The 25,358-nt window shown below is 41.6% G+C and overlaps 1 protein-coding gene across 1 annotated transcript in view; it reads right to left on the minus strand.

Moving 5' to 3' along the window:
* Window positions 1–25,358, minus strand: part of LOC117507809 (membrane-associated guanylate kinase, WW and PDZ domain-containing protein 1-like) — a 467,280-nt gene that overhangs the window by 31,255 nt on the left and 410,667 nt on the right. The window contains exons 16-17 of the mRNA XM_034167605.1: window positions 20,835–20,926; window positions 19,072–19,264 (exon numbers count right to left, since the gene is read on the minus strand). Coding sequence (XP_034023496.1) covers window positions 19,072–19,264; window positions 20,835–20,926 — 285 coding nt within the window. The remainder of the gene's footprint in view (window positions 1–19,071; window positions 19,265–20,834; window positions 20,927–25,358) is intronic.

The following is a 25,358-nucleotide window of genomic DNA, read 5'->3' on the forward strand; positions in this document are numbered from 1 at the left end:
AGTAGGGTCCACTAACTTGAATAGTTTGGCCACTGTCTTACAATTCACTATGCTACTTAAAGAACAGTATGTACTAGCTCTAGCACCACCAATCCAGCATCAGCTGAAACCACCAGGAAGGTACGTCAGCTGTCAGCACAGTCACATGGAAGAGCACAGTTAAGGCTCCCTGACATTTGCACGACTTTGATCTGTGCACTTGCACACACTCTGCCGTGTAGGAGAGTAAACTTGTCTCAAACTCATTGTAAACTGTGCATGGCTTTGTGCAAGTGCGCAAAGAAAATTTTTAAATGTTCAAAATCTCCATCACGCATTAATTACGTGAACTTCACGTTAACATTGCCCAAACAATTAAAAACTCTGCATGTGAGTGCGAGTGATTGTTTCAGAGCACACAACCCAGCTCAAATCAACAATTATAATGAGATGTTAAATGTATCATAAACATAATTTCACAGCTGCTCATAAGAAGGAAAGAACATGCAACTGTTTTACCAAGCCATTACAAATATTACTAATACCTTTGAAGGCTCCAATACGTTCTCCACCTCATGGAGTGGACGAGCGTGAGAGAGGAAAAAAAGGTCCAGCTGCAACAGTCCTTTGTGATTCTGGAAGCAATTGGAGGCGTTTTCAACAGCCAACTCTGACAGAAAATGATTAATCCAGCACAAAATAATTGTTTTATATAAGCAGCGTCCAGCATACTAAAGCGCAGCGTGCAGCGGAACAAAGCGCGGCGTCCAGCTGGGAACACAGCGGGTGGGATCGTCACAGCGACGTGCGTGCAAGTGTGCAGATCAAAAGCCCCGTTTACACATAGACAGTAAACTCTCCCGGAAGCGTCCCGGCAGAGATTTTGCCCACTCGGGGCCATTTTAGGGATCAAACGCCGTAGTTAACGCCAGCGCACGGGGGTGTGGTTTGGTTCCGGCTTCACCGGGAATCGTCGAAAAAATTATTCAACATGTCGAATAATTCCGGGAGCGCTCCCGGAGAAGTGGCCTGACGATGGAGACAACGCAAACAACGGCATTTGATACTTTTTAATCGCCGTGTCATCCCGCCCCTTCCTGTAGTGCCGCAGTTTACACCGCCGTAATTGGCGGCTGGCGTTGTATCCCTAACCAACGGCATGTAAAACGGCGATAGAGCCCACATCGGCATCCTCAAAGGCGTTTTAACCGGCGACAGAGGCAGACAAAATGGCGGCGCTAGTGGACAGTACGCTGTTTTAAACGCCACCTCCCGGTTAACGCGTTCCAAACGGCCGATAGGCGGCGGTCAGTATAAAAACGCTAGCGCGCTGTATGCAGGTCTCTCACTCGCGGCCAGCTCCAGATATTTTTGCAGAGAAACTCCAGTATACCTCCTAAAATGAAATTGGCAGCGGCAAGGACTTACCAAGAGGTCTGGTTCAGGGGTAGCCCTGTGGTGGAAACGAGCAACACGTTGAGGAGGGGAAAAAGAGAAAAGAAAAGGCTGAGAGGTGAGCTCCCTGTCACTCCCTCCCCCTGCACTGACAGCTGCTTCAGCCTATTATACTCTGGGGGCGGTGCCTATAAGCAAAAGTTCCTGGAGTAACGCAGGATTTGCCTGGGTAAATCCAGCGGTACACAGGGCATTATCGGCGGCAGCAGAACACCGCCGTTCTCACGCGCGTCTTAACCTGCGATTGTAAAGGATAGAACTGAGTATTAACCCCCATTGCCTGACGTGTGCCGGATGCTACGGCGTCAAAACTCCGCTTTATTCGGTGGATTTAGCGGCGTTTTATCCGCGTATTTGCGGCTAGTACGGCGCTCAAAACGCCAGCGAAATGCTCCGCCCCTTTCCACCGTGAAAACAGCCGGAACTACCGCGAACTTCGGTCAACGTACTACCCGCGGACAAAACTGTCTATGTGTAACCTGGGCTAAAGTCGTGCAAGTGTCAGGGTACCTTTAGCTGCAACAAGCCAGTCAAGGTCAGCTGAAAGCATACAAATGTACATACAGATTAGTCTCAAAAATTGAGATTGGTATCGGACCCAAACCAACTGAATACCGATGTTTTGACTAGTGAACTAACATGTTCAAATCAGTTTGAAATATGGTGTGTATGTACTCACAGCCCCTTCATAAATGCTTGCTTCTCAGCTAGATTGATGATGTTAGCCAAACATCTTAGCTAGCTTGCTTGCTTAATAATGAGTATTAATAAACATAGTGCTCATATAAATGCATTTAATTAAAAACTGTCACATGTTCATTGTTGAGTATTGAGAAAAACTGCTCATAAATTTCTTGCAGCAATCAAATCTGTGCCAACAAGTCACTGCAGAGAATAGTGGATGAAAAAAAGCTGCTGCAGGTTACACTATTTTTAGAGCTCCCTCGACTGGATAATTCTTGTAAATAGCAATTAATGAAACATTGAGAAGTCGGGTACTGTGTTGTACTCTCAGTCACAGTTCAAAAACATGTATAACATCACCAATGTTACATATTTTAATGGCTACCTGAATGCTAGCCATATGTTATTATGTAGGTGCTAGCACGTTGTAAATAGTACTACTGCATTCCTCATACTTGAATATGTAGGATTAGCCATTGAAATCAAGAGCCTTGATAGTCTAGAGCATGAGCAACTGATAAAACAACAACCCGTGGCAGCCATCTTGGAAAATGGCTGCCTCTGCAATGCCCCTATAGCCAAAAATTTGTTTGGTAAGCTCTAACTGTGTGCCAAATTTTTATCGTCAAAGTCACAATTCACCCCAAATATTGTGCATATCTGCTCCACTATAAAGATTCCTAGCAAGGAATCTTAGCTTAAGAGTGATCCAGAAAGTGTCTGAGAACAACTCTGAGCAAGGAGTGGGCAGAAATTTTGATATTTGTGAGGAGGTGTGGTTGACTCCATTGCTCAGTATCATGCAGTCTTCTAAGAGCTGTGATTGGTTGTCACAAAAAAAAAAAATCACTCTGCACTGAGTTATGAATGGTCAGTAAAATCAATTGATCATACAACCTGTACTCTATTAAGAAATGTGCAATTGTGAAAATAATTTAATGTCATGATGATGAAACTCAGCAAAATTAAATTAAGTAAATGAAACATTCTCCCAGACAGACTGCCTCCTTGATGTCTGGCTTGAACTGCGCTCTTCTAATTAATACAAGGTTGTATTCATTTATTTTCTTTATTTCTGTAACCTGTCTAACACTTCTGTGTTTTTAAGTACAACCGCTGCAAATTTTAGCTCATTATTTTACTCCTGTGTGAATCTTAGGAGTGGTAAACATTTTTGTTAGTAGTTAGCTTGCACTAGCTTCTGCTACACATTTAGATTTTCTGGTGCACAAATTACCTTACACTCTACGTTAATCTTGCGCGATGCGGTGTTTCTCTTTGCAGGGAGGCCTGTTGGCAAGCTACAGCACCTTCTGAGTTCATGGGATGAGATGAAACGGGCATCCCAGACAACCTTAGTATTGGGCCGGCTAGTGCGGCCATTAGCATTAGCTTAGCAATGCTAGCTAAAGAGGATGGCATTCAGACTGTTGTTAGGTGGAAGAAGTCACGTAGGACCTGGTGCCTGGTTGTGGTACCTGGATCACAGTCGTCACTGCGAACTGTGAACCCTTTTTCAGCCTTGGACATGCCTGTTGATAGCCCTTCAAGTCCACGGGTGACTTCTACCCTTATCTCTAGGCCAAAACGCTGTGCATTAGTGATAGGGGAGTCTATCACCCACAAAGTAACAGATGCCATCTGACGTTAAATGTATTCCTGGATCCAGAACACCTGACTTCGCCTCTCACCTTAGGGTGCTAATGTTGCATAAGAATAGTCAGCCAAAGGAACACGACACTAGATATAGCCACATAGTTATTCATGTTGTCTCCAATGATATTTGGATGAGACACTCGGAGGTCACAAAATGGACATAGTATAGTGAGGACTTGTAACCTCACCAAAAAGATGTGTTGGCATCAATTAATAGTCTCTGGTACCCTACCCTCCTGGGGTAATGATGAAGCGTTTAGCAGGCTGATGTCACTGAATAGTTGGCTGGTGCAATTTTGTAGAAAGCAAGGCTTTAGTTTCGTTTGATAGCTGGCCTTCTTTTGAGGTCACCGTGGCTTGCTGATGCCAGACAGCCCTCACCTTACCGGGGAAGGTGCCAACATCTTATCTGCAAACATAGATAGAGCTCTATAGGGAGGGTAACATTAGCACTCTACAGAACCTGCAAGGCTTACGACTAATGTGGACATGGAATCCTTTATCTTAGTTGGGAAATTAGCGCAGAACATCCACTATGGTGATAGTGCAGTGTATGTGGCAGGGAGAGAAATTTGTCCAGTTGAGACTGTGGCCTGTTTCTGCAGACATGCCAATAAAGAGCTTGGAGGGATATGTTTGGGCATCTTAGTACCCATTGCTAGACTGGATAGCACTAATATTGAGGATGCCCACTGGCTGTTCCTGCAACATTGTCTGCTGCCTTCAACCCGCATGAAACTTCCTAAACCCAAACCTAATTTTAGGCATTTTATATATACTATGGTCAATCCCACTGAGGTCCTTAGTGTGGGTCTCATTAACATAAGATCAATGTCCTCAAAATCACTGTTGATAAACAATCTAATTATGGAACACCACTTAGTCATGTTTGGTTTATGTGAAACCTGACTTAAACCTACTGCTGTCCTCCCCTTAAATGAAGCCTGCCCACCAGTGTAGTAGACATTTAGTCATGTCCCAGGTGATACAAAGTAAGGCAGGGGTGTTGCTTGAATGTATAAATCTGGGTTTAGTTTACGAGCTGTTTGGGTTAACATCTGACTCTCCGTGCTGCCCAGGATACTATGTAAAAAAAAAAGCTATCAATCTGTCAATCCTTTCCGTGTCCGGGCCGGGTGAGGTTTCCCGTGTTGAGTCATTATTGTGGTGGAGGGTGGACTTTTTTCTGGTTCCGGAGCACAGCGGTGTTCTGCTGTATCTGTTAGCTGTTTGAACTGAGCTGTTTGAGTTCTTTGAATTAACAGTCTTTTTCAAGACTTTTTTACTTTTTCACCGTGCTCCAACGCCTAAAGAAGACCTCTAACGGTCGAAGCATCGCGACGGAGCTCTTTTATCAGCTAACCTTCATCAGCGTTGGCAAGCTAACTAGCTTGCTAACGCTTTCGTTTTTATTTTTATTTTATTTTTTAGCACTGTTGTCGTGCTGCTCCACAGCCTGCCTAGTGGATTTTTATTTTATTTTAGCACTGTTGTCGTGCGTTACCTGTGCTGCTCCACAGCCTGTCCAGTGGATTTTTATTTTATTTTTTAGCACTGTTGTCGTGCGTTACCTGTGCTGCTCCACAGCCTGTTCAGTGGATTTTTATTTTATTTTTTGGCGCTGTTGTCGTGCGTTGCCTGTGCTGCTCCACAGCCTGTCCAGTGGATTTTTATTTTATTTTTTACCACTGTTGTCGTGTGTTACCTGTGCTGCTCCACAGCCTGTCCAGTGGATTTTTATTTTATTTTTTACCACTGTTGTCGTGTGTTACCTGTGCTGCTCCGCAGCCTGTCCAGTGGATTTTTATTTTATTATTTTATTTTATTATTTTATTTTATTTATTTATTTTTTTTAGCACTGTTGTCGTGCGTTACCTGTGCTGCTCCACAGCCTGTCCAGTGGATTTTTATTTTATTTTTTAGCACTGTTGTCGTGCGTTACCTGTGCTGCTCCACAGCCTGTCCAGTGGATTTTTATTTTATTTTTTACCACTGTTGTCGTGCGTTACCTGTGCTGCTCCACAGCCTGTCCAGTGGATTTTGATTTTGATTTTATTTTTTTGGGCGCTGTTGTCGTGCGTTACCTGTGCTGCTCCACAGCCTGTCCAGTGGATTTTTATTTAGCGCTGTTGTCGTGCGTTACCTGTGCTGCTCCACAGCCTGTCTAGTGGATTTTTATTTTGTTTTAGCACCGTTGTCGTGCGTTGCCTGTGCTGCTCCACAGCCTGTCCAGTGGATTTTATTTTTATTTTATTTTTTAGCACTGTTGTTGTGCGTTACCTGTGCTGCTCCACAGCCTGTCCAGTGGATTTTTATTTTTATTTTATTTTATTTTTTAGCACTGTTGTTGTGCGTTACCTGTGCTGCTCCACAGCCTGTCTAGTGGATTTTTATTTTATTTTAGCACTGTTGTCGTGCGTTACCTGTGCTGCTCCACAGCCTGTCTAGTGGATTTTTATTTTGTTTTAGCACTGTTGTCGTGCGTTGCCTGTGCTGCTCCACAGCCTGTCCAGTGGATTTTTATTTTATTATTTTATTTTATTTATTTATTTTTTTTTTTTTTTTAGCACTGTTGTCGTGCATTACCTGTGCTGCTCCACAGCCTGTCCAGTGGATTTTTATTTTATTTTTTACCACTGTTGTCGTGCGTTACCTGTGCTGCTCCACAGCCTGTCCAGTGGATTTTGATTTTATTTTTTTGGGCGCTGTTGTCGTGCGTTACCTGTGCTGCTCCACAGCCTGTCCAGTGGATTTTTATTTAGCGCTGTTGTCGTGCGTTACCTGTGCTGCTCCACAGCCTGTCTAGTGGATTTTTATTTTGTTTTAGCACTGTTGTTGTGCGTTGCCTGTGCTGCTCCACAGCCTGTCCAGTGGATTTTTATTTTTATTTTATTTTTTAGCACTGTTGTTGTGCGTTACCTGTGCTGCTCCACAGCCTGTCCAGTGGATTTTTATTTTGTTTTAGCACTGTTGTTGTGCGTTACCTGTGCTGCTCCACAGCCTGTCTAGTGGATTTTTATTTTGTTTTAGCACTGTTGTCGTGCGTTACCTGTGCTGCTCCACAGCCTGTCTAGTGGATTTTTATTTTGTTTTAGCACTGTTGCTGTGCGTTACCTGTGCTGCTCCACAGCCTGTCTAGTGGATTTCTATTTTGTTTTAGCACTGTTGTCGTGCGTTACCTGTGCTGCTCCACAGCCTGTCTAGTGGATTTTTATTTTGTTTTAGCACTGTTGTCATGCGTTGCCTGTGCTGCTCCACAGCCTGTCCAGTGGATTTTTATTTTATTTTATTTTTTAGCACTGTTGTTGTGCGTTACCTGTGCTGCTCCACAGCCTGTCCAGTGGATTTTTATTTTTATTTTATTTTATTTTTTAGCACTGTTGTTGTGCGTTACCTGTGCTGCTCCACAGCCTGTCTTGTGGATTTTTATTTTATTTTAGCACTGTTGTCGTGCGTTACCTGTGCTGCTCCACAGCCTGTCTAGTGGATTTTTATTTTGTTTTACCACTGTTGTCGTGCGTTGCCTGTGCTGCTCCACAGCCTGTCCAGTGGATTTTTATTTTTATTTTATTTTTTAGCACTGTTGTTGTGCGTTACCTGTGCTGCTCCACAGCCTGTCTAGTGGATTTTTATTTTATTTTAGCACTGTTGTCGTGCGTTACCTGTGCTGCTCCACAGCCTGTCTAGTGTCGGATTCCCTGTTTGGGAATCCGCTAGCTTAGCATAGCTACTAGCTCTTAGCCGTTTTAGCATGGCGGCTTCTCCTGTCTCTCCCGTGCTTTTCTGCTCTGGGTGTGAAATGTTTAGTTATTCCTCGGCCTCTTTTAGCAGTAACGGTACATGTAATAAGTGCAGCTTATTCGTAGCTTTGGAGGCCAGGCTGGGCGAATTGGAGGCTCGGCTCCGCACCGTGGAAAATTCTACAGCTAGCCAGGCCCCTGTAGTCGGTGCGGACCAAGGTAGCTTAGCTGCCGTTAGTTCCCCCCTGGCAGACCCCGTGCAGTCGGGAAGGCAGGCTGACTGGGTGACTGTGAGGAGGAAGCGTAGCCCTAAACAGAAGCCCCGTGTACACCGTCAACCCGTTCACATCTCTAACCGTTTTTCCCCACTCGACGATACACTCGCCGAGGATCAAACTCTGGTTATTGGCGACTCTGTTTTGAGAAATGTGAAGTTAGCGACACCAGCAACCATTGTCAATTGTCTTCCGGGGGCCAGAGCAGGCGACATCGAAGGACATTTGAAATTGCTGGCTAAGGCTAAGCGTAAATTTGGTAAGATTGTAATTCACGTCTGCAGTAATGACACTCGGTTACGCCAATCGGAGGTCACTAAAATTAACATTGAATCGGTGTGTAACTTTGCAAAAACAATGTCGGACTCTGTTGTTTTCTCTGGGCCCCTCCCCAATCAGACCGGGAGTGACATGTTTAGCCGCATGTTCTCCTTGAATTGCTGGCTGTCTGAGTGGTGTCCAAAAAATGAGGTGGGCTTCATTGATAATTGGCAAAGCTTCTGGGGAAAACCTGGTCTTGTTAGGAGAGACGGCATCCATCCCACTTTAGAGGGAGCAGCTCTCATTTCTAGAAATCTGGCCAATTTTTTGGGATCCTCCAAACTGTGACTGTCTAGCGTTGGGACCAGGAGGCAGAGCTGTGGTCTTATACACCTCTCTGCAGCTTCTCTCCCCCTGCCGTCCCCCTATTACCCCATCCCCGTAGAGACGGTGCCTGCTCCCAGACCACCAATAACTAGCAAAAATCTATTTAAGCATAAAAATTCAAAAAGAAAAAATAATATAGCACCTTCAATTGCACCACAGACTAAAACAGTTAAATGTGGTCTATTAAACATTAGGTCTCTTTCTTCTAAGTCCCTGTTGGTAAATTATATAACAATTGATCAACGTATTGATTTATTCTGCCTAACAGAAACTTGGTTACAGCAGGATGAATATGTTAGTTTAAATGAGTCAACACCCCCGAGTCACACTAACTGTCAGAATGCTCGTAGCACGGGCCGGGGCGGAGGATTAGCAGCAATCTTCCATTCCAGCTTATTAATTAATCAAAAACCTAGACAGAGCTTTAATTCATTTGAAAGCTTGTCTCTTAGTCTTGTCCATCCAAATTGGAAGTCCCAAAAACCAGTTTTATTTGTTATTATCTATCGTCCACCTGGTCGTTACTGTGAGTTTCTCTGTGAATTTTCAGACCTTTGTCTGACTTAGTGCTTAGCTCAGATAAGATAATTATAGTGGGCGATTTTAACATCCACACAGATGCTGAGAATGACAGCCTCAACACTGCATTTAATCTATTATTAGACTCTATCGGCTTTGCTCAAAAAGTAAATGAGTCCACCCACCACTTTAATCATATTTTAGATCTTGTTCTGACTTATGGTATGGAAATAGAAGACTTAACAGTATTCCCTGAAAACTCCCTTTTGTCTGATCATTTTTAATAACATTTACATTTACCCTGATAGACTACCCTGCAGTGGGGAATAAGTTTCATTACACTAGAAGTCTTTCAGAAAGCGCTGTAACTAGGTTTAAGGATATGATTCCTTCTTTATGTTCTCTAATGTCATATACCAACACAGAGCAGAGTAGCTACCTAAACTCTGTAAGGGAGTTAGAGTATCTTGTCAATAGTTTTACATCCTCATTGAAGACAACTTTGGATGCTGTAGCTCCTCTGAAAAAGAGAGCTTTAAATCAGAAGTGTCTGACTCTGTGGTATAACTCACAAACTCGTAGCTTAAAGCAGATAACCCGTAAGTTGGAGAGGAAATGGCGTCTCACTAATTTAGAAGATCTTCACTTAGCCTGGAAAAAGAGTTTGTTGCTCTATAAGAAAGCCCTTCGTGAAGCTAGGACATCTTTCTACTCATCACTAATTGAAGAAAATAAGAACAACCCCAGGTTTCTTTTCAGCACTGTAGCCAGGCTGACAAAGAGTCAGAGCTCTATTGAGCTGAGTATTCCATTAACTTTAACTAGTAATGACTTCATGACTTTCTTTGCTAACAAAATTTTGACTATTAGAGAAAAAATTACTCATAACCATCCCAAAGATGTATCGTTATCTTTGGCTGCTTTCAGTGATGCCGGTATTTGGTTAGACTCTTTCTCTCCGATTGTTCTGTCTGAGTTATTTTCATTAGTTACTTCATCCAAACCATCAACATGCTTATTAGACCCCATTCCTGCCAGGCTGCTCAAGGAAGTCCTACCATTATTTAATGCTTCAATCTTAAATATGATCAATCTATCTTTGTTAGTTGGTTATGTACCACAGGCCTTTAAGGTGGCAGTAATTAAACCATTACTTAAAAAGCCATCACTTGACCCAGCTATCTTAGCTAATTATAGGCCAATCTCCAACCTTCCTTTTCTCTCAAAGATTCTTGAGAGGGTAGTTGTAAAACAGCTAACTGATCACCTGCAGAGGAATGGTCTATTTGAAGAGTTTCAGTCAGGTTTTAGAATTCATCATAGTACAGAAACAGCATTAGTGAAGGTTACAAATGATCTTCTTATGGCTTCGGACAGTGGACTTATCTCTGTGCTTGTTCTGTTGGACCTCAGTGCTGCTTTTGATACTGTTGACCATAAAATTTTATTACAGAGATTAGAGCATGTCATAGGTATTAAAGGCATTGCGCTGCGGTGGTTTGAATCATATTTGTCTAATAGATTACAGTTTGTTCATGTAAATGGGGAATCTTCTTCACAGACTAAAGTTAATTATGGAGTTCCACAAGGTTCTGTGCTAGGACCAATTTTATTCACTTTATACATGCTTCCCTTGGGCAGTATTATTAGACGGTATTGCTTAAATTTTCATTGTTACGCAGATGATACCCAGCTTTATCTATCCATGAAGCCAGAGGATACGCACCAATTAGCTAAACTGCAGGATTGTCTTACAGACATAAAGACATGGATGACCTCTAATTTCCTGCTTTTAAACTCAGATAAAACTGAAGTTATTGTACTTGGCCCCACAAATCTTAGAAGCATGGTGTCTAACCAGATCGTTACTCTGGATGGCATTTCCCTGATCTCTAGTAATACTGTGAGAAATCTTGGAGTTATTTTTGATCAGGATATGTCATTCAAAGCGCATATTAAACAAATATGTAGGACTGCCTTTTTGCATTTACGCAATATCTCTAAAATCAGAAAGGTCTTGTCTCAGAGTGATGCTGAAAAACTAATTCATGCATTTGTTTCCTCTAGGCTGGACTATTGTAATTCATTATTATCAGGTTGTCCTAAAAGTTCCCTAAAAAGCCTTCAGTTGGTTCAGAATGCTGCAGCTAGAGTACTGACGGGGACTAGCAGGAGAGAGCATATCTCACCCGTGTTGGCCTCCCTTCATTGGCTTCCTGTTAATGCTAGAATAGAATTTAAAATTCTTCTTCTTACTTATAAGGTTTTGAATAATCAGGTCCCATCTTATCTTAGGGACCTCATAGTACCATATTACCCCATTAGAGCGCTTCGCTCTCAGACTGCGGGCTTACTTGTAGTTCCTAGGGTTTGTAAGAGTAGAATGGGAGGCAGAGCCTTCAGCTTTCAGGCTCCTCTCCTGTGGAACCAGCTCCCAATTCAGATCAGGGAGACAGATACCCTCTCTACTTTTAAGATTAGGCTTAAAACTTTCCTTTTCGCTAAGGCTTATAGTTAGGGCTGGATCGGGTGACCCTGGACCATCCCTTGGTTATGTTGCTTTAGACGTAGACTGTGTTTCATAATTATTGTATGGCCTTGCCTTGCAATGTGGAGCGCCTTGGGGCAACTGTTTGTTGTGATTTGGCGCTATACAAGAAAAAAGTTGATTGATTGATTGATGTACAGCCAGGGTCAAAAGTATAAAAAAATCAACCATATTATTTGGCAACCAGTGCAGATTGTTAGTGACTTCAACGCTGATATAAATAAGCCTTCTGACCCCCTCTGCAAATAATTTCTGGACATTACACTCCAGCAATGCATTCAGGGTTCGACACACATTAGTGGAAATACCCTGGATTTGGTCCTCGTCTGCGGTATTGCTGTCACGAATACTGACATCATGCCTCTCATGTCAGTGGTCTTAGATCACTCATTAAGTTTACAATCTCGCTGCCGTGTTCACCGGAACAAGAACCTTATTCATGATTGCGGTGACACATCAACTCTTCAACTATAACTGAACTTTAACCCAAACTGCCTGATATCTTAGCACACTTTCAGAAAATGACCATTTAGTAGACAGTCTTGTGGACAGCTTAAACTCAGCACTCACAATCACACTCAGCATGATTGTTCCATTGATATTAAACCAAACACCACCAAAACACAATCGCATTGGTTCAATGATTACCTACGTGGCCTCAAGCATATGGGTAGAGGTCTAGAACAAAATTGGCATAGTTCAAAACTAGAAGTATTCTACCTCTCGTGGCCCAATGCTATGCTAGACTATCAGCATGCACGACTGGGTACAAAGCGGGCCTATTACTCTGATTTGATGAACAAAAACAAGCATAATTCAAAGTTCCTGTTCGACACAGTGGGAAAACGTATTCATGGAAAACCACCTGTAAGTCGTTCTCCTTTTGCAGTCCAAGATTTTTTAGATTACTTCAAAAATAAAATAGATGACATTAGGTTAAATATATCCCAGCATGCCTGAATCTGGCCACTCACTACACCATGTTATCGAGGTGGGTGCCATTAATGATACATTACCTAGATTTACTGAATTTAATAGCATTTTACTGGGCATGCTGATTAAATTTGTAATGTCTATTAACAGAACAACCTGCTTGTTCGACCATATACCAAAACTGTTTAAGCAGCTGTGACCCACTCTTGGGCTTATTGTGTTGGAAATAATGAATCTATCATTAACCTCGGGATCTGTTCCTAAAAGTTTCAAATCAGAGAAGTCTAATGTTGACCCTAGTGTATTGAGAAAATATAGGGCAATATCAAATCTATCATTTTGTTCCAAAATTCTGGAAAAAGTGGTTTCACAACAGCTCATGCACCACCTTGCTGAAAAAAAAATCTCTGAGCTATTGCAGTCTGCATTTAGAACATATCATTCCACAGAGACAGCTCTCACTAAAGTGGTAAATGATATTCTGCTTGCAATGGATTCAGACACCACTATGGTTCTGTTACTGTTACATCTTAGCATTGCGCTTGATATGGTGGATCATCGTATTCTATTTGATTTGCTGGGGAATCATTATGGGGTTCCTGGGAATGTCCTTGCATGCTTGAAATCATACCTAACCAGTCGTTCTCATTGTGTCTTATACACCAATACTATGTCTAACCTTGGTGACATGACATATGGTATTCCACAGGGATCCATCTTAGGTCCCCTGCAAGGAAAACCTGCACCCTCTCGGCCCTTTCTGGAATAGTTTGGACACCACTGGCATAGACGATTGCCTTGCGTCAGAATGTCCAGCAAACTCTTACTTTTAAACTCAGACAACACTGACATGATGGTTCTAGGTCCAGTGAGACATCAGCCAAAGTTTGATCAGCTAACGCTTATCCTAGGCTTGTGTGTCATACATCACACGGACAAAGTGAGGAACTTTGGTGATTTTTTATCCCACATTGTCCTTTGACCTACACATTACAGCTATTACGAGGACTGCTTTCTTCCACCTGTGAAATATAATGAAGATTCATCCCATCCTGTCTATGGCTATGCAGAGACCCTGATCCATGCATTTGTTTCTTCTAGACTAGACTACTGCAATGATCTATTTTCTGGCATTAGGGGTCTCCAATTGGTTCAAAATGCTGCTGCCAGACTCTTGACAGGAAGCAGAAAGTTTAACCACATTACACCCACTTTGGCGTCTGTTCACTGGCTTCCCATCTCTGTGAGGTCGAATTTTAAGGTTCTGCTATTAACCTATAAAACTATTAACGGACCAGCACGTCCCTACTTAGCTGACCTAATTAAACCCTATGTACCAGCCCGGGCTTTGCTTTCTCTGGGCACAGGAGTGCTTTGTGTCTCTAGGGTTAATAAAAAGTCTGCGGGCCACAGAGCCTTCTCTTATCATGCACCTGTTTTGTGAAATGATCTCCCTATGGAGATAAAAACAGATAGATTCTGCAGAGATATTCAAGTCCAGACTTAAGATGCATTTGTCCTCCCCCTTGAATGGCGAGCATACTGGCATAGTATGCAACAATGCTTCCTATCCTTTTAAATTTATTTTATTTGTAATGGAACAGGGCTTGACCTCAACTTTATCTAAATTCTGGGTCTATTAGTGAAGCTTAGGTCTTGTGGTCGGTGATCACCTTAGTATTTTCTCTGCTTTCCTGTTGATTTAACGCCGATGAATTATACCTTAAGTGTAGTTTTCCGACCGACTAATTCTGCTCTTTATCTCTCTGTCCGAGGTATGGAGGGTGGTGTATGGGACTGGTGGGTGCGGACCACGGGATGCTGCACTGGCCGCGAGGTGCCATGCCTGAAGCTGATGTAGCACATGTTTTGGTTTCATGTTTTCTGTTTCTTCAGCTTAGTGAAACTTTGTAAAAACCTTGTAACTGTTGGAATGGCTGAAGCAGTGGGTTACCCCTTTGAGGCTGGTCTCTTCAGGTTTCTTCCTTAATATCATCAGAGGGAGTTTTTCCTTACTACTGTCATGTGTGATTGCTCTAGGGATTGGTAGGGTTAGATCTTACTTGTAAGCGCCTTGAGGCAGCTTTGTTGTGATTTTGCATTGTATAAAATGAAATAAATTGAAATTGAATTGTTACAAAGCTTCAGAATGTTTGAACGTACCTCATTCACATGCAGATTATTATATTGATTAGCCTATTGTTATGTTTATTCTCCATGACGAGTGTGAGAAGTCCTGGTACGTGCTGTAATCCAAAGCAAGAGTGGAGATTGCAGCACACAAGCAAAGTTCTTCTCAAACAGGTGAGTTTAGGCTATGGCTGCTAACATTGTTTACTTTGATATTAAAAACATTATGAATGTTATAGAATTTACATGCAATTTATATTTTTCCCGTAGCCAGGTATCGCAATGTTCTGATTATCTTTGTCTCAGGCATTATTACGTTACTATGCTGGTTGGGAAAAGTAAGCTCATTCCTGATGAGGTCAACCACAAACATTATTCCTGCACAATCAAGCAGGTAGTGTGTTACTGAATCACTGACATTCAACATCCAGAGATTGTCTCTCCTTCCTCTCTGTCTTTCTGCCGTCTTGTCTGTTTAAGACACTCTTAAGCTGGGCAGACACTGTACGATATTTGCAATCGTTGTACTCGGCTCCAGCTCAAACTGCGACAAAACCGCATGGTGTAAAAGTTCAGAGCGCACGATTAATGTTCTCACACTGTACGACCCGATGCTCTGATGCGATCTGACTGCTCACATTGTACATTCAAAAACCACACGTCAGACTCGTGTTTCCAGAAGCAAAACGTGAATGGAAGCTTTTTTTTCCCTTTTTTTTCCAAACTTTATTTACATTTCTTATTTTTACAAAAACCCTCAATGGGAGACATCAAAGAGTTAACAAAAAAATTAAAAAAATGAAACGAGTTGAAGAATAATGGAGAAAAAAGAAACAGAAGCTGCTCTCCCAAAGACCCCTGACCTAGATGTTCACCTAGGAGTACTTTACTGATAATCATAAAAATTCAGTTTTCATGGTGGCCATCTTGGATTTCAAAATGGCCAACATTAAAATGCAAAAAACAATCCAAATTCACACCTAATGCATAAAAACATGATCTTCATGTCTAAATCTACATCCTAAGGTATAGGAGAATACATGCAGTTATGCACATGCAAATGGGTGATGAGGACACTGAAAATAAAAACATTCAGCAATCTTCAAAAGAAGACCAAGGTGAAAACCAGCAACAAGGCATTCATCCTACAGGCAGATCGAACTCTGTTTGGCTGCATAATTGTGATGGCACAGGTACGGAATCTATACATGGTGGATGTCCTCTCACATGCACTGGGGCCTCTTCCATGGGCCCTCGCTACACCTGAGGGTGGGCTGCGAAAGAACAACAAAGCAGCACTTGCATCTCTCCTTCAAAGGAATGTGCCAGTTGTTGAAAGGAAATTCCTATTCATTCAGCCACCATTATTGATGGGATGAACTTGGTACAAAGGGTGAAAGGAGATCAGGCTACATTTGGAGAAGTGGCAGCAACTGTCTTGAGCATGGCACTGAGTGATGCAAGCCAAAGTTCAAGACTTATTGTTGTATTCGACACATACCAAGACATCACTATCAAAAACAGTGAAAGATCCTTGCGAGGAGAAGAGACAGGCCTTTGCTTACAAAGCATTACACCCTCACATAAAGTGCGGCAACAGAGGAAATATCTGAGCCAAGTCAACAACAAAACAAGTCTCATTGAATTTATTGTGAATGAATGGAAGAAGCCAGAGTATTGTGAGAAGCTCAGCAACAGGGAAATCATTGCAACAGTTGGTGATAGATGCTTCATGATCACACAAGAGCGCAGTAAGGAGATGCAAGAGCTTTGCTGTGGACAGGAAGAGGCAGATGGACGTTTGCTTCTGCTTGCAGCTCATGCTGCAAGAGAGGGCTTCAATGCAGTTGTCACTGCTTCAGAAGATACCAATGTGTTAATCCTATGTCTGACAATGAAACTGGTGTCAAATTTTTCCATAAGTGTAGAAGCAAAGGCCATGTGAGATATGTTGATATTGGGAAGATTGTGACAACTGTTGGAAGAGAAGTCTGCAAGGCTTTACCGGGGATGCACGCTTACACAGGATGTGACACTGTTACTGCATTTGCAAACAAAGGCAAATCGAAAGCACTGAACCTTCTCAAAACTACCAAAGATGTCCAGAAGGTATTCACAGATCTGGGCCATGAATGGGACCTCTCACCAGAACTGATGGACAGGTTGGAGGCATTCATCTGTCTCCTGTATGCACACAGGGCAGCATCTTCAGAGGTCAATGAATTGAGATACCACTTGTTTTGTGCCAAGAAGGGTGAAATAGAAAGCCACCAGTTGCCACCATGTAGGGACAGCTTGGAAAGACATGCTGAGCGAGCCAACTACCAAGCTACCATCTGGAGAAGATGCTTGGAGAAAGACCCACAGACCCCAACCCCTGTGGCAAGAGGATGGAAGCTTGAAAAGGAAAATGAGACTGAACAGCTGGTCATCTATTGGATGGAAGGCCAGCCAGCTCCAGAAGCTGTATTGGACCTGCTAGCAAGCAACTGCACAAGAAAATGTGAGAGGCCAAATTGTGTCTGTCTGGAGAATGGACTGAAATGCACTGATATGTGCTAACTGCAATACTGTGATAACCAGGCATCGGACCTAGACATGGAGTATTCGGAGACCGAAAAGAACATTGAAGATGAAGATGACTATTAAACTGCAAGTTTGCCAATGTTATGTATTAAACTTTGAAACATGTAATATGCAAAGATAAAAGGGCTATCTCAAGGCGGCAAACTGTGTGATTCCTGTTCAAAGAATATTATGTCAGAGCATTTGTTTGATAAGCAGAAAGAGACAACTGTATATAGAAATTCATTATTGGTTTAACAGTTAAATGCTTAAATTTTATGTTTTAAGATGTTTTTGTCTACAGTTTGTGTGTTTTTTACTGGAACAAAATCAAAAGCTATGCATAAATAAATGTATACTTTTTGTTATAGCTAGGCAAAGGCCGCATATTTTGCAACTATACTAATAAAGATTCATAAAGAGTTCATATATATATTGCTTGAAATCTGTGCATTAAGATAATTTGCATATGCATATTCCAGGAATCTATAATATAAAAATGAGGATATTTGTTTTTACAAAATGTTCATCTTTTTGGTAAAGAAAAAAACAACTTAACATTCTCTAGATGTTCTAATATGCTAGAGTGCTATTCTATTGTTTATTTGTGGTCCTTATATGCTTTTATATGGTAAAATATTAGTATATGCAAATCTACAACCACTGTCTGTATTTTATGCATTTCATAACATGGCAAATTAGGGGTACGGTTAGGAACAATGCGCTTAAAAAAAGGAAGGCTACCAAATCTGACTTGCTATCACCCATTTTCCACCTCTAGGGATGTGTTACTGTCCAAAAATAGCTATGAGAATTCAATCTTTTAGGTGGTACCGATAGGCGGATTTTAGGGGTCCTGGCTCATCGACTAAGTGTTTAGAAGTTTGTTTAATCAAGAAATCAATACAGAGCTGCTATATAAGTGAAATAAACGCTCTGGCCTTGCTAACAAGAAACTGCCGCTGATTAGCAAGGAAACAGCTACGGTCAGGTAATGAGCCCTCACCAGATTTGCATTTGCTGTAACATGACAGAATGACTTGAGGCCACTCAGAAGCCAAAATGACCAAGTGACTGGCAGAATATGGACTTGGTCATGGATGACTGTCATGTCACCATAAAAGAACTTCCGGAGGATGTGGGAATTAGCACAGGCTCCATTTTGATGGAGGATTTTGGCATGTGGAGCGTGTCAGCAAAATTCATCCTGAAGCCACTGATGGAGAAGGAGAAGCAACTACATCTAGAAGATCTGCAGCTGCTCACTCTGCTCAGCTGATTCAGGCTTTCCTGGCCAAACACAACACTCTTGTGATGTGTTAGACTCCCTACTCTCACACACACTCTTTTCACAGAGGTTCTGCCATTGTTGGAAGTATTTCTGGAAGTCCTCTTTGGCTTGGTGTCCAGCTGGGCCGTAGCATTCGCCATGATGTCTTCCTGCAACTCAAATGGTCTCTTTTAGTGTAATTTTGAACAGCCAAAAATCAAAGAGACATAACAGGAGAGTCGGAACCCTGACAAATCACAAGACTGTTGTGTTTGGCCAGAAAAGCCTGAATCAGCTGAGCTGAATGAGTGGCTTGTGGATGGCCTCAAGTCGTTCTGTCATGTTACAGCAAATGAAAATCCGACGAGAGCTCAGTACACGTTTTCACTCTAAGGCTTGATGATTGCGACTGATGTGCTCTGTGGACGACAAAAATTCAGGCATATGCAAGAAGGTTCCCTACACTTCCCCACCAAACGACAAGTCGCACGCTTCATTTGTTTCCATAGGATAAAACAAGGTCAGATACCTTTTGGATGCACATCGTATATAAAAATACAGACTCATGCTGACAAATGCAGACTTCTATAGACTCATGCTGACAATGGTCGTTTTTAGTTTTATTAGAAGATGTGATAAACTAATCATCCTGATTCCTCCACTTCTTACCGGCATAGCTAGTTTTTCGTCGAACAGTGAGGTTAACGTGGCCCTGCTTGGCAGCCTGCTGCATCAGTTGCACCACCAGTTGGTGTGACTTGCCAACCACTTGCGTGCCATCCACACATATCAGTTCATCTCCAGATCGCAGGCGGCCATCCTCGTCGGCTGCACCATACTTCACTATGTGGCCAATGTAAATCTACAACACAACCAGAGTAGATAGATAAGACTCCTGACACTGTGAGCTCAAGCCTACATCAAGGTTGGGCTGGAAAATGCTGCCAAAGAAAGAGGTCATTTAATAACAACAAATGAAAAAATAAATACTGTATTCACGCGTCTGAGGCCCCAGGGCTGAGCATCAGCCCACCCTCTTTTTTGAAGAAATTTGGTCAAATGCCCATCTGAAAGTAATTATTTTTTTAATTAAAATGTATTAATTGCCCCTGAATTAAATTAATTCTGTGACCCCTAGCATATTGTAAAAAGCAAAACATAATGAGTTTTCACAATGTTTTTCTCCTCTTCCATGTCGGACTTGTGATGACATCATCTGTTTGTCCAGTGCTCTTATTGTTAAACACAATTGTGCAAGAAACAGGAAGTATTGTGTGGCAGCGTGGATACCTTTGTCACTGTAACATGGTGAATGAGCTATTCCGTTTGTGTTTGTTTTTGTCCAGCAAAAGTCATTTTTCCATCCACTAAAATGCGACAACAGATGTCCGCAAAGTTCGTTATTAAGGTTTGTGCATGTTCAGAACACAGAGGGGAGTTCAGGCAGATCTCTTCTGTTGCCTGGAGATTGGATGTTCCACTGTTTTCATTGAGTCACGTTTTTTTTTGTTTGTTTTTTGCTGCAGAGATTAAAAAAGGGCCAGAGTGAGTTACTTTATTCTGCAGAGATAAAGTGCCATATAGAAAGTTGGTACACACCTGAAATTACATTATTTTTTAATTAAAGTGTATTAAATGTCCACCTAAATTAAATCAATTCTGTGACCCTCGGCACATTGTAAAAAAGCAAAAATAATGAGTTCTCACTATGTTTTTCTCCTCAACTGTTTGTTCTGTACCCTTATTGTGAAAGACTCTTATGCAAGAAACAGGATGTGTTCTGTGACAATATGGCTAGCTTTATACAGACAGCAACAAAGAGTATTTAACTGCAGAGATGCCTGGATTTAAACAAGCTGGAACTTTTTAAACTTCCATGACAGCCAGAGTTTTCCGTTTTAATATAAATGCTGCACAAAATGTTTCTGTGAAGTAAATTATTGCCAGTGTGGTTAATACTGAAAACCAACTGTGCAAGTTACTTTTTTTTTGCTGCACCAGACATCAGCTGACAAGGAACACATATAATAAATGATAAAAGGATAGGAAAAAACCCAGCACAGACAGATGATTTATTCTTTATTTGTGAGGAAATCAGACATTTTATTGAAATGGGCGGTCTGACAAACCCCCCGCTTCAAGCTGAATTTTGTGCGGTGTGCCCAGAGACCTCAGACGTGCAAATACGGTCAATTTCTAAAAAGTGTCCCCCCTTTTTTTTCTGTTTAATCCAAGCAGGTTATCCACTATCAACATCTGTAAAGTTGGAACACAGTATAGGTCAATTATCTCGTCATTGCTTCTTCCAGCTTGGTAATGGCATCAACTCAGTTTTTAGTTTGATGTCCCAAAACAAAAGTATTTAAACATCACTGTGTTATACACATGTACACTGAAGACCACAAAAAGGAGGAAACTGAAAAGAAACTCACCGGCTCTCCTGGCTCGTTTCCCCCAAGGATTCTAAAGCCAAAACCCGTGTCCTTCCTCCAAAGGAAAATATCCTGGTCCTGGAAGTCTGGCACTATTAAAACATACAAATATGATGACACTAGCAATACTTATAACCGTCCCATCAGACTCGTGTTCACATACCAGTACAATAAAGAGACAGGGAATTATATGCCTATAAAGGACACACTTGCTGTTTGGTAAAATGCAAGTAAACACCCTCACAACTGCTCTAAGCTTTGTTACCAAGATAAAACAATCTGTCTGGAGGATTTGGAAAAAACTATTAGTATCAGATTCATCAAAAGATAAAAAGGATTTATTCTTGGGTAAAAGAGCACAGGTATAGATCTTAAAGAAAACTATCAAAAGCCAGACAGGGTGCCAAAAAATTTAGGGCACCCTTAATAGGACATCCCATAATTAGAAATGACAGATCTAAATTTTTCTTCTTATGTTTGAAAGATCAAAGTGTTTGCTTTTTAAAATAACTTTAATTTTAGGCAGGAGTCCACAGACTGGACATTTATAATCCACAGTTTCCTTTAAGATGCGTCACATGCAACCTTCTGCTCATCCGTATGGATGAGAGCACTTCCCACTTGAAAGAGGTTCTAATACATGTTCAAAAAAGCTATATATTATTGAGCAGAGGGCCACAGTTATATGCCGACATCACAGTCCCTTCTCATCCTCAAGTGATCAGATTGAATGTGCCTGCATGTTGCTCACTTTTAAGATGCTGTGCTATGAAAAGAAGCATCGGTTGGTCAGTTACAGAAAGTCCATGGGCCATGTCTCACTGGAGATAGGAGTGTGTTGGGATGCGGCGGAGATGGGGAGTGAGTGCATGTATGGCCTCATCCTGGCATATGCATGACTGTCTAGATTTTAATATGTGCTTGTGTCTTCGCATGTGGGTGCATTTGGACTGCCACAGCTGGGAAGTACACATCGATAAATACGCACATCTGAGCAAACTCCCTGGGAGAATTCCTTTGCTCCAGAACATGCCGCCGCTGCCAAGGACACAAAAGCCACAGAGAGCCGGCAGGGTGGCAGAAGGCATAAGCTCCCTGCTTCCAATCTGTTCCTTTAGTCAACACTTAAAATCCCTGTGGAGCGCAGCCATCCCTCTCAATCCATCTCCTCGTAACTGTGGGGGAACTGCTAGTGGAAATGTCAAAGGCTAACTGAAGCAATCTGCACCTGCGCTTTGGAGGGTCAACTGCACTGCTACATCTTGCTTGTGTCGATTAACAGATCTTCTTTGTGATCACCACGGTAAGGTAACGAGGTGTGAATAGATCGATACTGTTGAAACTGACTCATCGCTGCAGTGCTAACATGGAAAAGGTGTGGAATGTATGAGAACATTAAAGTGGAACATTTCAAAACCAAACAATAACCTAAATCACGAGTAGCCAAAGATGCCAATCAAGCACGGCTACATTTCCTACCCTCCCTGCACTAAAGTCTTCAGAGCAGGTGGACGCTGTGGGATTTCTATGCAAATGGTTCATTCGGCACATGAAGAGTTCAGGAGCTTGATGTGCAGAGTCAATCACATGTAAGAAAATGTCTTGCTGCTGCAGCTGGGGATTGAGCCATACATGGTGCATACTGTAGGACTTAAAGATGAGAGCTCAGTGCAGTGTGAGGAACAGAAGGATTTACTCCTGCTGTTCCAGGTCAGCTAGCCTCCCTATCATTTTTGGTGAATTTTTCTCTACTCTTCTACTCTTAAGAATCCTTCGATCTCCAACATTTACCCTTTTTTTAACCCAGTGTTTGTCTTACACAGTCTGTATTTATATGACTGTCATTTCCATATTTTAACCCTAATTTACAATCCCTTAACATACTTTGCCAATGTGCACCGAGTAACGCATTGAAAACTACTCAATGTGAGTAATTTCGGAAACATCAGCTGACGCCATCACCGCTGAGCAGGTGAAATGGAGAAGCTGCCTTAAACCTGCATTCTACTACTTTCCTATTCTTCTGTTTCACCTCTATAATTCAAACACCATTGTCCTCTCAACCCTTCGCGGCTGCGAGTTAACATACTGCTAGGCCAATGCTGAAGCCCTCCTTTCTTTTCCACAGGCGTCTAAATAATGAAACTCTGTCAAGTGCCGCCTGTGGAAGTGTTTGATATTAAGCTTTCTTAGTCCACCGAGACTCTGTTTTATTCTCCTCCTGTCCAGGGTTTAATTTATTTAATTAATACTTTACAGTAGATCAGAGCATGATTCTTTTTAATTGGAGCTATCCCATAGCTTTTGCACGGGCAGACAAGGTGGGGCATATCCTGGCACTCTCCACTCTCACTGTTAATTATATTCATGTATGCTTTTTAGGAGAAGAGCGCTGGTAAAGTGTCGCCGAGTAGCAGTCACAGGACTGACCAAAAGCATGCAGGGAACTTTTCCCCCATACTGGATAGTTTACACAACCATGCCTTTCTTTGTCTGTGTGAACACTTGTGTATGAAAATTTCTAAACATTGATACGAGGTCTATTAGAAAAGTATCCGACCTTATTATTTTTTTCAAAAACCATATGGATTTGATTCATATGTTTTTACATCAGCCAAGCTTGAACCTTGTGCGCATGCGTGGGTTTTTCCACGCCTGTCGGTTGCGTCATTCGCCTGTGAGCACGCCTTGTGGGAGGAGTGGTCCACCCCTCTCGTCGTCGTTTCATTGGGAGGAAATGGCGGAATGATTTGGGCTTTTTTTCCCATCAGAATTTTTTCAGAAACTGTTAGAGACAAGCAGCTGGAAACCATTCGAAAAATTTATCTGGCTTTCAGTGAAAATTTTACGGGCTTCACAGAGAATAAGGACTGTTACTACAGCTTTAAGGACGCCCCACAATGGCGCACGGCGCGCCGCGCGCCGGGCCGCCATCGAGAGACAGAAAACACCACATCATTTCTAAACGGATGGCTGTGTGGAGCCGGGACCGTCGTGAGCAATTTCTCTGGTTATCACAAGAGCTGGACATCAGCCATTTTCCGTCAGATTTCACTTTTAACAAGAGATTTTGTCATGGAAAGCCGTGCGGAGGCTTCGCGCGTCAGGACCGATTCGCTGATCGAGCGAGACAAAGAAACACCTCCGTTTCGGAGTGCCAGGGGACAAGTTGGGACATGCCTATCTCGGCTTTCAATGCTTACCAGCCCAGTGAGTATAAGAGAAATTGTGGAGAACTGGGCATGTCCCAGGCGTGGAAAAACTCACGCATGCGCATGAAGGTTCAAGCTTGGCTGACGTAAAAACATATGAATCAAATCCATATGGTTTTTGAAAAAAATAATAAGGTCGGATACTTTTCTAATAGACCTCGTATTTTGTAAATGCTAATTGTTAAATTTTAAAAGTTAATATTTTGGCACAAAATATTAACATTTTTAAAAAATTGACTTGCCAAGTCTGACTATAACATACGTCAAGTCATAAACTGTAAAGGTCATGCGTGTTTTTTTATTATCTTGTATTTATTTTGCACTTTGGTGATGTCAGAACTGTAATATTTAATTCAACTCTGTCGCTCTAAAATTCCACATTGTATGGGTCAATTTAAATAAAAGATTACCTTTAATTATGCCTTTCCTTCATATTCTGTCATATTTTATTACAAAGGCACAGTCCTTTCTTAACCCCCCACCAAAAAAAAAACAACAACAAAAAAAAACATTTTTGCGGAGATAGGGTTTACGATCAACATTTCCTGAAATAACTGATCTGTAAACTGAAATTCGTAAACTACTTAAACTGAAATATGTGTATATATATATATATATATATATATGATATTCATGTTTTACAACTTATGTTTTGCAAGGCCTTTTTTTCCATATTCACGTTTTGCAATACGTGGTTTGCGCATAATTCACGAATGGCAGCTGATTCACGTTTTGGGGGTTAACACCTTTATGGATCATTCTCCGTCAACTCAGAATGTGGCTGTACCATCTTAACCAGTGGTCATTGTATTTTATGTCAGTACTGTTTGGAAATAGCACCTAAGTAAAATATTTAGTTTCAATTTTGTAAATTTAACATTTTTTTGCTCGTGGCAATATTTGCATTTTAATATGGAAAATATACTTTTCATGTGTTTGGAAAAGTGAAGTATACAGAACTGCCTACATGTTCTACAAAAAGTATAATCTTTGATTTATTTTATATTTGAAGGGTCATATATATATATATATATATATATATATATATATATATATATATATCACATAACTAAGCAAAATAAGGCTTTCACTTATTATATTTTTCTATATTGTCATTATAGCTCAAAATTTAAACCCGGGATTACCATACTTACAAGTTCCAGAGAACTGGACTGAATACTTAAACTAGTGTAATATATAGTAGGCAAACAGCAATACATTACACTTTGTAGGCTTTCCAAATACTCAGTATGCTTTTAGTAATAGTTGAATGGTACCCAGATGGTATACTACCTTCGCAGCATGCAAATCA

This window comes from Thalassophryne amazonica, chromosome 3 (assembly GCF_902500255.1).
Source record: "Thalassophryne amazonica chromosome 3, fThaAma1.1, whole genome shotgun sequence".
Lineage (NCBI taxonomy): Eukaryota > Metazoa > Chordata > Actinopteri > Batrachoidiformes > Batrachoididae > Thalassophryne > Thalassophryne amazonica.